We start from the raw sequence: 16,756 nt of genomic DNA, 5'->3' as shown, positions 1-16,756 counted from the left end.
TGATACAATAGATGATAGCATCATTTATTAAATAAGATTTAACAGACATACAAAAATATAATATAATGTGCAGTAAATATCAATGTCTCTTATTAACCTGTCATATTTTCCATAACTTATGGAACACAGTTTTCTATTTTCTAACTTGAAGAACACGCGAAGGAACGCATATCTTAATGTTTTTTATAAGAATGTTCAGCTGCCAGGATGTTGTTGCTTGTCCAACAGATTGTCCATCTCCATCCAGGGAAGATCCCACTGGACTTCAGTCACGTCCTGCTTGGTTTTAGGCATTTCCTGTTGGATCCTTTCTCTTCTAGATGCCCCATTCAAACTGGCGAGAAATTTCTCTCTGAAAATCATGAGTAAACACAACAGCTATTTAATTTATAGGAAGCACTGTAGCTTTACATCTGTCATGTAGTTCAGTGGTACATTTATGCATTTGCATTTGGCAGATGCTTTTATCCAAAGCGAGTTACATTGTATTATCCTTTTTGGGGATTGCAAATACCTATCTATAAATGTATAGGATATTGCAAGAAAAGTCTCAATAAAATTTTATTCTTTACAGTTTGAGAAACTGAATTAATTACACTCTACCTTTGACCTGGAAACATCAGCCAGAGCACAGGAAGAACCACCAGAAGAACCAAGATTATACAGAGCACTGACAACCACACCAGGGATCCTAAATTACCAACAAAAATATGTTTGTGGAACAGGTGCTTTATAGTACAGTTTGACAGGAATTTATCAAGATATACCTGAAGATGGCTTTTCGTCACTTGAGTCAGCTGTTGAGTTCTCTATAAAACAAGTTTACTAAATCACAGCATTAAAACATGAAATTACATACACACAGTGACTATTAAGATCTTGCACCTCTAACTGAAAGCCTGTTTTCTAGACTCTCCAAAGTTGAATTGGCGATAGCACACTTGTAGAAGCCCTCATCTGCTTGGGTGACATTCTCAATTGTCATCTGAGTGCCTCTTTGTGACAGGACTTTGACACCATTTTTGTAGAATATAATCTGGTTAAACTCATACAACTTGACATTGCATTGCAGAGTTACTGAATCTCCTTTCATCACTGGGAGAACTGGGCTCAGGAGATGCACCTCACCATCTGAAGACAGAGATATGAAACACATCACCCTGGTATTTTTTGAGAAATGTATTGATTTTTCAACGGTCGATTTTTATCAATGGTGTTCTTACAGCTCACAGTGATGTTAACAGAGTTGCTTTTCTGGTCTATATCAGGACCCTGACACCAGTACAATCCGCTGTTCTTACTGTCGATGTCTGTAAATCCACACTCTTCAGGCCTGCCTGTAGATTCTGTGCCATTGAACTGCAAACAACCAGAGCTCACAACCCCTCCCTGAAGCCTCAGCAACATCCAGCCTGTTGAATTCCCATCATTTACTGAGCAGCGAAGGGAGAACTTTTCACCCCTTAAGTGTTGTCTTCTGTCAGGCCAGACTGTCAGAGAAGCAGGGGGTCCATCTAAATGAGAGGACAGAAGGTTGGAGAGAGAGGAGGAAGAAAGACAACAACAATATCAAAGAGAAAAAGTCATTAACATTATTGAAATGTCTTGCTGTAAATGAGTTTGAATTAGTTTAATGCTTATGTGTTTGGAGTTCCCTTCTATTTGCCTACTAGAGAATGTTTCTTTAGCTAAACCGTCTTAATTTCCAGGGAAAATACAGACAGATAAAATGTAAATTCTACATACATTAATTGTGCTGCCACTTCATTCAGATGAAAGCCGTTGGCAAGTGCATGAAAGTATATAAATGCTTAATATAAATGCTAAAATTAGATATTTTATCGGATCTTCTGTCTGACAACATCTGAAAAAGATGTTACGCATCATTTGACTACGTCTCCCATCGGTAAGTCAAAACTTTATCCAAAGTCTGTGATCATAACTGTTAAAAAATGTTGCTGCTTCCAACTCCATCTGTCCCCTGAATAATAAAACTAAATAATAATTTAGATAAAAAAACAACTCATAAAGTCTGGGATACTTAATACAAGATCACTTAATTCAAAGGCAGTTATTGTAAATGAAATGATAACAGACGATAATTTTGATATACTCTGCCTCACCGAAACCTGCATAAACCAAATGAGTATTTCCGTCTAAATAAATCTACCCCACCAAGCTAATGTTATATGCATGGGCCATATCCGGTTGGTAGAGGGTGTGTCGTAAGACTTCTTATCGGACCTTGTAAACGTTGATAAAGTACTGATTGTCAGAGATTTTAATATCCAAGTAGATAGTGCTAACGATGCATCTTGGGAGGATGGCTGCTATTGCGTTCAATGCATTTTTTTTTTTTCATGTTTGAGTAGGAAATATAAATATGGTAGGTTGATCTTCATGTGTTAAAAACTGCAATAGTCTTTCACAGAGTCATTCAGGAAAAGCCCATGTTTTTTTCACTTTCGATTTCATCATATATCACACAAAACAAGTAACGGTACATATCAAAACAATAAAAGCAGTGGAGTATTAACCTCCCAAGATGACCGCCACTGCAACATAGGGTGTGACGTCAGCTTCACATTCTCTATAGAACCCGCCCTTAAAAGACAAACACGTAAACTGAAGCGCAAATGGAAACAACCCCAATTAAATGTATTTAAAATTGCCTGGAAAGAGATGGCAAACTGTAATAAAAAGGCACTAAAAGCAGCAAAGGCTGAGCAACTCCGAAACCTCCTAGAAACTAACTAAAACAATCCAAGGTTTAATTTAGTACAGTTGCTAAATGAACAAATAAACAGACATCATCTGACCTGGTTATTCCACCGCACCTTGTTAGCAATGAATTCATGATTTTTTACAGAGAAAATCGAATACATATGAGACAAGTCTGTCCTTCAAGTCTGTCCTATGAACTAGTCCCAACCTTCTTCCCAAAAGAAAAGGTACAGTGTTTCTCATCTACAGTATAAAACAGGACTTAAACTTCTTGCAACATCTAAAACTGAAGAGCACTTTCCAAAACGCAATAAACGCCATTTAAAAAAAATGAGTTTGTCATGCCATTTTGCTGTGTACTGAACCTATTCACTGCTCCATCAATGTTTCATGCCAAATCGCTATATTTCCTTGTTTAAAATGTACTGCAAGATGCATTTTCTTTCCAAACCGGTATAAGTGCCTAGCCTGTTTTAAGCCTAAATGCGATATGTCCTCTCGACCAACCAGAATTTGTTTGTTGGTGGTATTTGTATGCGTCTTATTTTTTTTATTATTTGTTTTATGTGGTGGACAATATTGAATAATGAAATTGAAAATATTTATTTTATTTTTCTAATTAGTTTGTTACTATTTATTTTATTTGGCTGTTATTTATTTCATGCATTTGCATTTATTTGATTTATATAAATGTATTGTATGAGTCCCTGATGTCATATGTTGCATGTTCTCTTGTTTGTTTGTTTTTAAAAAGACATAAACCAACTTTTTTTTAAAAAAGGATGGATTTGTAGCGTTTTGAAAAAAGTAAAAAAAAACTTTAAATGTATTATTGAAAATATTGTTGTTTCATTTAACAATCATTGTTTAACATGTTCAGACTGAGCCAACAGACCATTTTAACAGGATAAATTGAATATTAACAAAATGTATGGGTCTAGGTAAAAATAGATTTTCATACACTATAAAAATAGATTTATAGCGTTTTGGAAAAGAGCTCTTCAACTACAACATGCTTATAAGACCCCATATCTAGTAAATTATTAAAAGAGTTACTACCTGTTGCAATTGAGCCATTTATAACATTATCCAAGACCCTTTAAGATGACCGTCATTTAGCCTCTTAGAAGCCAAACTTAGACCTCATTGAATAAACTAGGAAAACATAGACCATTTATTAGAAAACATTATTAGAAAAGATGGAATTAGCTTACTCAGTAATGCTGATGATACTCAGCTATATATCTCATCAAAACCAGATGATTCCTTTGGTATCCAAATTGGCAGAATGCATGAAGATATAAATCATAGGATGAATAGTAATTTCCTTTTTTATTTACTTATCGGACCAAAGACACTGAAGCAGGATATTGATTATATCCTGCAAATTGAAGGCTGCACTTTCACTCCAAGAAATACAGATAAAACATAGGCGTTATATTAGACATCACCCTGTCATTTGGAAATCACATCTCAAATGTCACAAAAACAAGCTTCTTCCACCTTAGAAATGTTGCCAAATTACAAAAGATTCTATGTGTTACTGAGGCAGAGAAGCTTATTCATGCATGTGTGACCTCAAGGCTTGACTACTGTTATGCACTACTTAGTGGTTGTTCTGCATCATGAATTAACAAACTACAGTTAGTTCAGAATGCAGCTGCAGTTCTGCAGTTCTAACCAATATACGATCACATAACCCCAACCCTTCACTTACTACCCATTTAGTATATTGTGTTTAAAGTTCTTTTAATTACTTATAAAGCCTTAAACGATTTAGCCCCTACCTACTCAACAGAGCTTCTATCACATTAAAACCCATCACACTCTCTAAGATATCAAAACTCTGGACTTTTGATAACACCTAGAATGACTAAAACCACCAAAGGGGGCGGAGCTTTACATTTAAATTTATGCATTTGGCAGACGCTTCCAAAGCGACTTACATTGCATTAACCTATCCATTTGTACTTAGGTTTGTGCAATCCCCTGAGATCGAACCCACAATTTTGCATTGTTGACGCAATGCTCTAACCACTGAGCTACAGGAAAGCTATACATGGCAACTGAACTCTGGAAGAGCCTTCCCGATACTATTCGAGGGTCAGACACACTCTCCAAATTTAAATCTAGATTAAAGACAAATCTTTTCAGCCAAGCATTCACTTATATACCACCGGGAGACTGTTTTTATTAGATATTATTTACTAGAATGATCTTGCTTGTTCTATAAACACACCACTTATGTTCTCCTGTAAAGTGGCTTTGGAACAATGCACATTGTGAAAAGTGCTATATAAATAAAATTGAATTGCATTGAATGTGCTTACCTTCAGAGGCTCCACGTGTGATCATCACTGAAACTGTTAATAAAGCAACAACAAAATATTACAATCACTCTCTTTTTATCGTGTTATCTTCTAACTTTTTACATGACTGTCACACACACCTCTTGCAAACACTTTTGATCAGTTACAATCAACAACATACAAATTTACTTATTTCTGCCTATGAGAAACATCCAGTGGAATAATTAACTATGCCAATTATTTCATCTAAAAAGCTCACCTAAACAAACAGCAAGCAATAGGGCTTTCATATTATCCAGTAGCCTAGTCCTGATATACAGTGAGAGAGACAACATCCAACAAAACATTTAAAGTCACTTATTTACCCCTCCTTTTCCGCTTCCTTCAGATAAACTGATAAATCCGTTCACATGCTTGAAAACTGGATTCTGGCTGACCTTGTGAACTGTGTATAGTCTAGGGAAAAAGAACCATTTGTTGTACAAATATTATAATATAAATTGTTCAAAAAGAAAGAAACAATATAAATGCCAAAATCATTTGTAAATTTGTATCTTTCTCTTGAAATTCATATCACTGCAACACTTCTGGCATATCCATTCATAGGGACTGCATGGTTAATGCTTGTTTTGTAAGTGTTTGATAACATACAATACAAACAAATGATATCAATACAGATACAGAGCATTTACAATTCTTTTGGTTGTATTTTTTACCAAGGTATATGCATACTGTAGTTTTGAGTTTGTTCTTTGTTAGTCACTTTCTATGACTGCTAATAACAAACAGCAGAGGAAAGACAACATATCACTGGTAAATCTAACATTACTTAAGGAGGTATGGAATTTGGGGAAGTCCAGGGAATGAAATTTTGGGGGTTTAGAATGAAGATGATTTCCATCTTTTATCCACGCAGTGGGGTTTTTCTGCATCTATGGTTTAAAACTGTAAAAAAAGTCATAGGTGCTTAATTATTAAAACTTATAATGAAATATTGCTAGTGCTCAAGGTTCCCCTCGATGCACCTCGACCAATTCCTCCACTGGTTTGACTACAATATACATTTAGTACATTTTGTAATTTTTAATTAAATTATTTGAATGTATTTCTTTTTAATTTGATTTTAATTTTAAATACAATATTCGAAGAATCTTCGTTTGCGGTCGTATCGAGCTTTTATTTTGAAAAGCATACCAGCGTTGATCTTTCTGCTCTCTGGCTTCACGACACTCATACGCCGCATATGGCCACACGGTACTAAACCTGAACTAAATACACTACAGTCATATTTTCTGACGCTTCTTGGAGTCACTTCCATGGCCACATGACATTCTGCTGAGGTAAACAGCAAACAGCTTATATTTTGTGTTGTGTTACAGTCAACAAAAATGTCAGTGTCAACAAAAATAGCTCTTTGAAACAATTCATCTGTAGTTCTCACATATCGTCACCACTAGCATTATACCTCGTAAACGCATATCTGCAATAGTCATTATTTAATTACATATTCATGCCATTAGCACTGAATTGTGCAGTTTAGCATTGTGTTTGTTGCTAGGATGCATTCAAGTTGTTTCACCTGCATCGCGCTTTACAATTCTAATATGTATGCCTTGATTATACCCATTTCTTACAACAATCGTGATTCACTTTGTTGTGTAGATGAAGAAGACTTGATCGCGGGTGCTGTCGGATGCAGGCAGGTGTTGTGCTCTGGAGCAGTGGGTACTGGGTAGGACTGCAGGTATGGACACCTGGACACCCAACCCGAAAGCCAAACCCTTCATCCCCCGTCAGCAGCGCAGCCTGTACCTCACCTGGAAATACAGACTTACTAACAAAAGAGCAGTACGACGAATCTGCCAGGTCAGCACATGTCACTCAATGAGATTATCCACATGCGTTTACAGTGGGGGTTGTGTTTGTCTCTGTATTGTAACGTTATTAAAAAACAGGTTGAGTTTTACAGATTCAAGCATGCACCACTTTAGTTGGACATACAGTGATGTTACTGTTTAAAATGTACAAGTCACTTGTCTGTATTCGTATTTTCCCCACATTTTAGAGTAATAGTAAACACATCAAGACTGTGGAATGACACACTTATAACTAATCTAACAAGAATTTATTATAAAATGTATCTTTAAGTAGGGATCCTTTACCTACAATTTGTAAAAATTTACTTTTCCTTACATTTTTAAACATCTTCATTAGGTATGATCATTCAAGTAATTCCCATCAGTTCTGAGGTCTCAACACCTGCTTTTCTTCAATATTTCATCCAAGTCATGCATATCAAACGTATATATTTTTATAATTTTAGTTTGTCAACACATTCTGGGATTCAATCAAACATTTAAAGCATAGACTCCAGATAAGATTTTGACCTTAAACCTTTGAACGCTTTGTCATTTCATTTACTGTAACTAAGTTTCTTTGTGGCTTTATTTGCAGGCCAGTGCTGTTCTCTTTCTACTGATCACAGTTTTTGTGAATATCAAACTCATTCTTGATACAAGAAGAGTTGCGAATGAGGATGATGTGGCTCAAGATTATGGTAATATTGATGCACCTGTTGCTCAATTAATCTTTCAGCGAGTTTAAAGAATCAAATTCACTTTATTTATATGCATTGAAATAAAACATGCAGCCTGTTTCAGACTTGTATCCTGTCTTTGTATTTTCTTCCATTCAGTTACTTTGTAAACAGACAGAAACTCATGGTTTAAAAAAAGCTCATCGCGATCTGTAATAATATATCTTGGCTCTCGTTCTTTATTTTTTCAGAAGATGCACTGCCCAACATGGAGACTCCACGCAGACCAGCCAGCGGGAGGAAGATTTTGGATATTGAAGTGTACTCAAGTCGCTCTAAGGTCTATGTGGCGGTTGATGGCACCACTGTAAGTGATTTTGTGCCTTGTGTGATATGACACAGTTACCAGACAATAACATTAACATTCATAAATGGCTTTGACATACTGAACTGTGTTATGTACTATCATTCATATATCTTTTGCAGGTTTTGGAAGATGAGATTAGGGAGCAAGGCAGAGGCATACACGTTATAGTTCTAAATCAGGCCACTGTAAGCTCACATCTTGGAATATCATTATCGTTTTTAGCTGTCCATCGCCTTGACCATTACTAAGTTTATTGACAGTTTATGGTTGTATGACATCTCTTTGTTTCAATGTTATTTTAGGGTCATGTGATGGCCAAAAGAGTATTTGACACATATTCCCCTCATGAGGATGAAGCTATGATCCTCTTCCTAAATATGGTCACACGTGGAAGAATCTTCATCTTCACTGTTAAGGTAATGTATTAATAGTAATATATATTATGTGGACAGTTTAATTTGGTTTGTAAGCCCATGCTTTACAAACATAGTTTTTAAATACTTAAGCAAGTACACGTCTTGGTCTCTTCAGGATGAGGGTACTTTCCATCTGAAAGATGCTGCAAAGAACCTTTTGAAAGGTTTGGGAAGTCCGGTGGCTGTCACCTTAGGCTGGAGAGATATGTGGACTCTGGTTGTAAAGAAGGGAGGTGGGAACAATGATTTTACATTTTTAGCATCGGTCTCGTTCAATTGTATGTGTAAAATCAGATCATCAATTTGCATAATATATATATATGTGTGTTATATACAGTTAGGTCCATAAATATTTGGACAGATGCACATTTTTTGTTATTTTAGCTATGTACCGAATAATGCATTCATGTTACAAATATATAATGAATATTGTCTTAAAGTGCAATGCACACTTTTAGCTTTATTAAAAGTGTATTCACATCCAGATAAACTGAAGGGTTTTGGAGTTTCGGCTCTTTTCTATGTAGCTTCCCCTTTTTTCAAGAGACCAAAAGTTATTGGACGGTTGAATAAAAAGCTGTTTTAAGGATAGGTTTGGTGTTTTCCTTAAATCATTTCTTCATAAATTTAATATTTTAAAGGTCTTGAGGTGATTCTACATGTGGCGTTTGCATTTGGAAGCTGTTGCTGTAAACCCACATCAGGCGTTTCAGGGAGATCTGAAGTGATAAAGACCATAGTTAGGTTAAAAATACACAGCAAATCCATCAGGAAGATCCCAGTAACAGTGGCCAAATCAACAATTTAGCACATTACGATAAGAAAACAACACACTGGTGTGTTGTTCACTCTAAATAAAGCGTGTGTGCACTTTAAGACAATATTAATTGTTATATACTACAACGTGAATACATTTTGGTACACAGCTAACATTATAAAAAATGTGCCTCTGTCCAACTTTTTATGGACCTGACTGTAGATATGTATACACACTGTTCACTGTAATGCACATTAATATTTGTTCAGGTCAAGTGTATGGGGAGAAGCACTCTAAGTCTCCAGCTCTTTCTACTTGGGGCGATCCTGTGCTGTTGAAAACTGAGGTTCAGCTAACTGCTTCTGAAGGTATTCCTGCCTTTTCCGGAGTCATTCTTCTGACCCTCTCCTAACCTCCCTACTCCATGGTCCTTCTTTTTATCAAAATTCTATACAATATGACTTGAATCAATCATTTCAGAGGCGGAGTGTCATTGGGTCGATACAGAACTGAACCGCCGGAGGAAACTTTTCTGCAGTAAAGTGGAAGGATACGGTAGTATTTGTAGCTGCAAGGATCCGGCACCTATAGAATTCAATCCAGACCCAGTAAGGCCACATCCTTTAACTTTGTGATGTTCAGAGATAAACCGTATAAAGGCTTTTTTTATTATTACTGATGATAAGAAACACATTTTTTTGTTGACTAAACTTATCTCCATGTCCTGTCTAGCTGCCTAAAAACAATGTCTACAACATCCCAGTTGCCGTTATAGCTGGAAATAGACCAAACTATCTATATAGGTTAGTAGAATTCGATTTCTATGGGTTTTACCAAATCATGTGCAGTTTAGTATATTGACTTTTTGGGTTTTGAGACCATTTTGGAGATTCGATTCGATTGTTATTTATATGGTTCCAATTTCGATTCGATATCGGTTAGTTATCAGTATTTCATTTAAAATATTAGTTTTGCTGACATTTTATCCATATTTAAATGTATAGGCTGGTAACTGAAACCTCCCTACTCAGCTAAATTAATGAAATACACATTCACGTAAATAGTATAGCCAAAGTCTGTTTTTACGGAAGGCAGTGGCGCATCTTGTTAATATTAATATCTTTGGTTCGGTACAATTGTTTTGTATTACTTTTTACTTTAAATAACCAAACATTACTGTAAAGAATAAAACATTGTAAATGTGCAGCAGTGAAATGAATGAACAACTTGAAACAAGTTCATTCAAGGGATCATATGACACAGCTAAAACCAATATTATCGTTAGTTGTAATGCTATGTCTTTACATGATTTAAGCTTGAAAAACGTCATGAACATCATGTTCCAAAGCAATTGTACTGACAGGTACAGCAATTTTACGTGTGTAATACATTGTTATGGCCACTGCCATAACATTAAGAGGTAGACAACACAAAACTTGGTCTAGGGTTTTTTTTTAAATAACATAGTGTATAAACAAACATGGAATGGGAAGAAACTCTTGTTACATACATGCATGGGTAACTTATAACACACCAAAGACATAGAAAAACACGTATTTGCGCCATTTGACCCCTTTAAGAAATAAAACAGATTTCAAAGTTTTGTTAATCTGTTGTTTTGAGCTCAGTGTTATGCCAGTATATTGTGATTTCTGCTTACGAGTATGTGTAAGTGTTTTTTTTTGTAAGTATCGTCAATGTTAAAATTTGCAAACAAACATTTGTTGAATATCTAAAGCATAAGTCATGTTTGTTTCTGTAGAATGTTGCGCTCTTTGCTCTCCTCCCATGGTGTCAATCCACAGATGATCACTGTTTTTATCGATGGGTATTATGAGGTAACTTTTTCTTTCCTTTTTCCTTTACTCTCTTCTTCAATGTATTTATATTTTCCCACATCTTTTGTGGTTATACTGTAGTTACATTTTCACAAATATGTTTTGGTGGTTTAGGAACCTATGGATGTGGTGGAGCTTTTTGGTCTCAAAGGAATTCAGCATACGCCTATCAGTATTAAGAATGCTAGAGTATCACAGGTAATTTCTTTGGTATAGAGAATTAATAACAAACTGATGGTTACAGAATGCCTTCTTATGAATGACTGTTTTCATCCGGTTTGCTGTCAAAAGATGTTATGCATAACAGTTACAGCACAAATGTCTAATTTATTTTTCCACAGCACTACAAAGCCAGTTTAACTGCAACATTCAATCTGCATCCAGTGAGTGTAGATGTACTTCTATGCTTAAATTAAAAGTATATAATAATTATATAGTAAACTAGGGTTTGAATACATTAAAGGTTTTGAAACATTTTGTTTTTAGGATGCAGATTTTGCCATTGTCCTGGAGGAGGATCTGGACATTTCAATAGATTTCTTCAGGTATAAATAATGGATGTTCATGTAAAATGTAAAGTGAATCTTGTAATACTGCAAGACGTCCACGAGAGGGTAGCACATTCCCACAATATACATATGTGCAAAAATGAAATTGTTTCATCATTTTCTCACCCTCACATCAAAACCTGTATGACTTTATTTCTTCTGCTGGACACAGAAAAGATATTTTGAAAAATGTTGGTAACATCATTGACTTCTATTGTATGAACTCAAAACAACTGAGCCAAAATATCTTCTCATGTGTTCCACTTAAGAAAGAAATGAATACTGATTTAAACAATGTGAGGGTGAATAATGATAGAATTTTTGAGATGCTAGAGTATTAACAGTTCTAACAGTCTTTATTTTTCAGCTTTCTCAGCCAGACCATCCATTTGTTGAGTGACGATGATAGTCTGTACTGTATCTCAGCCTGGAATGACCAAGTGAGTGCAAAAGAAATCTCCCTATATATGTTCATAAACATAAACATGTTTTTTACTTTGCTAAAGTCCTAATATAATAATGTTTGGTGGTCAATTCTGAAAGAATGCTTCCTTATTTATTGAAAATCTTTGGATGGACTTCCAAACAATGTGTTTGATTGATGTGTGCTGGTTTTTTTCTTCAGGGCTATGAACACACAGCAGAGGATTCCTCTTTGCTCTACAGAGTTGAAAGTATGCCTGGCCTCGGCTGGGTGCTTAAAAAAAGCATTTACAAGGATGAACTGGAACCCAAATGGCCGACTCCCGAGAAAGTGAGGAAGCTAATTTCTTTATTAATTTATATTTGCTAGTATTTAGGTTACACGCATAAAAAAATAATCAAACTAGGATAAGAAAATTGTCACTTCTGCTCATATTTTAGAGTTTAATATTTCACATACGAAACCGCATCATTTATTAAGCATGCCTCTGTTAACTTTCGCCATTTCATCCATCTGTTTTATTGTCCTTCAGCTTTGGGATTGGGACATGTGGATGAGGATGCCAGAACAGAGGAAAGGGAGAGAGTGTATTATCCCTGATGTCTCTCGCTCATATCACTTTGGTATCATTGGCCTGAACATGAATGGTTACTTCCATGTAAGTGAAATGGCGATTATTATATTTTTTTTATAAACAATTATAATCTTTATGGAAACAATGTCTTATACCAAATTGTTGCCCATATTTCTCTACAGGAAGTTTACTTTAAAAAGCACAAGTTCAACACAATTCCTAATGTACAGATGAAAAACACCGACAGGTATCGATATTTTTTTCCTTTGACTGATAACAGTTTAAACATCTTTCTATATTGTCTTTTGATCTCATTTGTATCCTTTACATTAGTTAGATAGTGATCTTTTTTATTTTTACAGCTTGAAGAAAGATGCTTATGAGATTGAAATCCAGAACCTACTACGGTAAATATTCTGTGAAGATGTTACTGTTGCACTTTATGTTATTTAATGCTTCAATATTACAACACGTGAAATAATCCATTGTTTGTCTGCAGTGAAGCTGAGGTCCTGGACCACAGTAAAAACCCATGTGAAGACTCCTTTATCCCAGATACTGAGGGAAAGACCTTTCTGATGTTCATCAAAATGGAGGAGGAAACAGACACAAACACCTGGACTGAACTGGCAAAGGTAATTCTAACTTGGATTTAAATACAGTCTAGACTGAATTCATGGATCACATGTCATCTACTGCAGTGAAGAATGATGACATCATCAGTAAGTCGTAAGTGACTTTCACACGCTGAACTTATGAGAAAACATAAATGACTGAAAGTTCACCAAACCACACAATACCGTAAAACGCAGGCTTGGATTAAATGTGTAATATAACGTTTTTAGGTGTTTGTAGTTCTGTTTTAAAAATGAAACGATTTTGATTTGACAAGACAAAAAAATATGATTCCTATAATACTCATCAGGTCGCTGGTTTCAGTGAAGCGTAAGGAAACTGTGATATCTTTTCCTGAACAACAGCAAGCTAGAAGTGCAAATTTTATAGACGGCTATTCTTTGGAGGGCCTGCAAGTATGGATATCAACGACTTGTCGTAAACACACAGAGAAGGAATGAAGAAAGAAACATATAAAATGTAGGCAGGGGTAATAAAACTGTAGTATTGGGTGAGGCCTTATCTTGTTTACTGTTTACAGTGCTTGCATGTGTGGGACCTGGATGTACGAGGTTACCACAAAGGGCTGTGGAGGCTCTTCAGAAAAAAGAACCACGTCTTAGTAGTGGCTGTTCCAATCTCACCCTACTCGTGAGTATATATTTACAAGTTACATTGTGAAACTAGTGGATATCTAACTTTAAAGACCATGAAATTAATAATCTTTGATACTGTTTAAGACAATAAAGATTACAAAAATTCTTATAAATTCTTATCAGATGATATGTAGTTTAATAGATGTTTAAGGCTATGAAAAGGTCATTGACTTGAATTGACCATTAAGATATTAGCACATAACTTTTTGTTCCATTTGGTTGTGTTAAGATTATCATTTTAATCGCAGATTTAATCAAAAGATTTATTTAAATTAGACATGCAACGATGTATCCTCCAATAATCAGTATCTGTCGATAACTCTATCGGCTGATAAAGGGATCATATGATGGGGCTAAAACAAATATTATTGTTTGTTTTAGATGTGATGCAATGTGTTTACACGATTTAAGGGTAAAAACGCTTTATTTTCCACATGCCGTGCATGTTTGTATCTCCTCTTTCACCCTTCTCTCTGTAACGCACAGATTTTTTACAAAGCTCATCGCTCAGACAAGCATGGTGTGCTATGATTGGCCAGTTGACCAGTGTCTAGTGATGGGTCGAATACCGCACCTGAACATCAGTTTCCAAAGCAATTGAACTGACAGGCATAGTTCAACCAAAAAAGAAAATTCTGTCATCATTTACTCACCCTCAAGTTGTTCTAAACATTTCTTTGTTTGGTTTAACACAAAGAAAGATATTTGAAAGAATGTTTGCAATTGGGTTTTCTGAGGCACCATTGACTACCATAGTAGAAAAATATTGTATATCTTTTTGTTCTGTTGAACACAATTTTTTGTTTTACAATAACACCTTTGATTACCATTTTTATTTTTCTATTTATGGTAGTCAATGGTGCCCCAGAAATGTCAGTTGCTAACAGTTTTCTAAACATATTTATTTGTGTTTAACAGAACAAAGAAATGTATACAGGTTTGGATTTTCATTTTTAGGGTGAACTATTCCTTTAATAACATTCAGAATGTTAAGAAATATTTTTTAATCTCCAGAGTCTTTATCGGCAGATATCACACTGAATAATCGGGAGTGTTGGAGAAACGTAGTATCAGGGCATCTCTTATTTGAATGCATGTGTAATATAAAAAAAATGTCACACATGTTATACCTTTACCTAAGGCGCTGTTTATTTTTTTGTGCATTTAATATCTGCTCAGTCTGTAAACTTACTTTCATCTTCCCCCCAGTGTTAGGAAGCCCAATAATGTCACTCCCATTCACTTGGAGCCAGCACCTAAAGAAGAGGGACCTCCTATGGAACAGATTTAGAAACACTACTTTACTTATCCCAGCCGGGGTCCTCTTCAAACCCCTGACAGACAAGGCCTGCGTCAGGCCGACACTGGGCCTTATGTTACTCTTCAGGCCATCATAAGAAGAAGAGAGTGAATTGTGGGATGAACCTCTCTGAACTGTCCTATGCTGCTGGTATCTTCTGACCTTCAGGCTCTTTTAAACTAGAGTGATGTGAGATCTTCTGAAATGGCATGTTTCGGAACCTTCCCTCTGTTGGTATGTTTATATGTTTCGGGAGGTGTTTATGAGGTCATGAAATTTCATGTGTGTTTATGTTGGGAGGTTTTTCCACTAGAAAAGATGTTTTAAAAAGACTTGCTGGTAACAGAGTAAAGGTTGACGGTTTGAGTTGCTGAATGTGACAGCAGATACATCAAATTGAGATAGAAAGGGATTAAGGATATGGCAGGCATGATGCCTTTTAGTTACACTACTGATGTGCATTGGTCTATCCTGCACATATGTTTTAACTTATGTCTATTTATTTTGTCAATATCACCAGGTTTCATTTTTTTATGAAATGGCTTTTACACAAGAACTGTATGTTAAACTACAAATGCTTGAATTTGTTTACATATAAAATAATCTACAGTCATATATATTTTTAAATCAAATGATTGTCATGGTATTTTTAATTATTAATATTGGGATGCTGTGGTTTTAATTATTGGTGACTGAGATCACAAGCAGTTTCCCAAAACTACAAACTTTATTTTAACTGACTTTGATGATGTATTTAGTCAAGAAATTAGCTCTGTTGGAATGAATTTAGAAAGCTATAAAAACGATTATCATCATAATATTAAAATTTGGCATTCCTCATTGCCAGAGAACTTGCGGTGATGTATTCCTCTTCAATGAGAAGATGTATGTGTCCACACAACCACTAAATAGCCTTAAGAATGGGAAGATCTTTAAACACAATCGATGCAATCTCAGCTGCTTCATTGATGTGTCCTGTGTTAACATTAGCTACTGTATTTGAGGAAAATTTTGAAACATCGATTTTTCATGCAATAATAGTCATATCATTTCATGGATGAGATTTCAGAATATTGGTACAGCAAACATTGTATTTACGACTAAGTATTTTCACAGTATCTGGGACATGTGCAAAACCAGATTATAAATGTGTCACATCTCATTTTACTGTCAAGATGAAGAAGTTCTGTTAATCAAATACTTCAACAGGCTTCTTGCTTTAGTTTTGTATCAAAGTTGTTGAAAATGGTTTGTTTTCAGATTAAAAATAAAATTTTCTTTAAAAAACTGCATTCTCCATTTTATGAGGTTGCAAAGAGGTGATTCATTCCAATCAAAACCTCAGAAGAGGAATAGGTGTCCAGTGGGTGGACAATATTATATAGAATAAAATTTGGGGAACACTGTAAGGTTGTATTTGTATCAGTAAATACATTAACTAAAAATGAGCAATATGGGTTTTCAGCATTTATTAAAGTTAAAAAAATAATTGATAACCTCAATTCTCATTACACTTTTTATGTATCTTGTCATGCTGTCCGTCTTTCACATTGCTGTTGGACAACTTTGTCAATCCTGTGGTTTGATCTTTTTGAAATTCAACAGACACTGGACTCAAATGCCCACAATACATGTGGAAATTCTGATTTGAAATGAAAATTTGAAATGGTCTCTTCATTTTTTTTATATATA

At 35.2% G+C, this 16,756-nt stretch overlaps 2 protein-coding genes across 2 annotated transcripts; one reads left to right on the top strand and one right to left on the bottom strand.

Moving 5' to 3' along the window:
• Positions 1-5,360, bottom strand: LOC130424901 (uncharacterized). The gene is made up of 7 exons (XM_056750881.1): positions 5,293-5,360; positions 5,055-5,087; positions 1,224-1,514; positions 886-1,131; positions 768-809; positions 604-691; positions 1-352 (listed from the first exon to the last, which is right to left on the bottom strand). The coding sequence occupies exons 1-7, from the start codon at positions 5,321-5,323 to the stop codon at positions 196-198; spliced, it is 888 nt and encodes a 295-aa protein (XP_056606859.1). The 5' UTR covers positions 5,324-5,360; the 3' UTR covers positions 1-195.
• Positions 5,361-6,241: 881 nt separating this feature from the next.
• pomgnt1 (protein O-linked mannose N-acetylglucosaminyltransferase 1 (beta 1,2-)) lies at positions 6,242-16,352 on the top strand. The gene is made up of 22 exons (XM_056751546.1): positions 6,242-6,373; positions 6,696-6,899; positions 7,488-7,590; positions 7,821-7,936; positions 8,056-8,121; positions 8,239-8,352; positions 8,468-8,585; positions 9,379-9,477; positions 9,590-9,717; positions 9,842-9,912; positions 10,872-10,947; positions 11,062-11,145; positions 11,289-11,330; positions 11,434-11,492; positions 11,863-11,935; positions 12,121-12,249; positions 12,452-12,577; positions 12,676-12,740; positions 12,856-12,900; positions 12,993-13,128; positions 13,650-13,759; positions 14,974-16,352. The coding sequence occupies exons 2-22, from the start codon at positions 6,780-6,782 to the stop codon at positions 15,053-15,055; spliced, it is 1,962 nt and encodes a 653-aa protein (XP_056607524.1). The 5' UTR covers positions 6,242-6,373; positions 6,696-6,779; the 3' UTR covers positions 15,056-16,352.
• Positions 16,353-16,756: the final 404 nt, after the last annotated feature.

This window comes from Triplophysa dalaica, chromosome 6, assembly GCF_015846415.1.
Source record: "Triplophysa dalaica isolate WHDGS20190420 chromosome 6, ASM1584641v1, whole genome shotgun sequence".
Lineage (NCBI taxonomy): Eukaryota > Metazoa > Chordata > Actinopteri > Cypriniformes > Nemacheilidae > Triplophysa > Triplophysa dalaica.
Note: the sequence above shows the minus strand (reverse complement) of the source record. Positions and strands in the feature narration are given on the sequence as shown.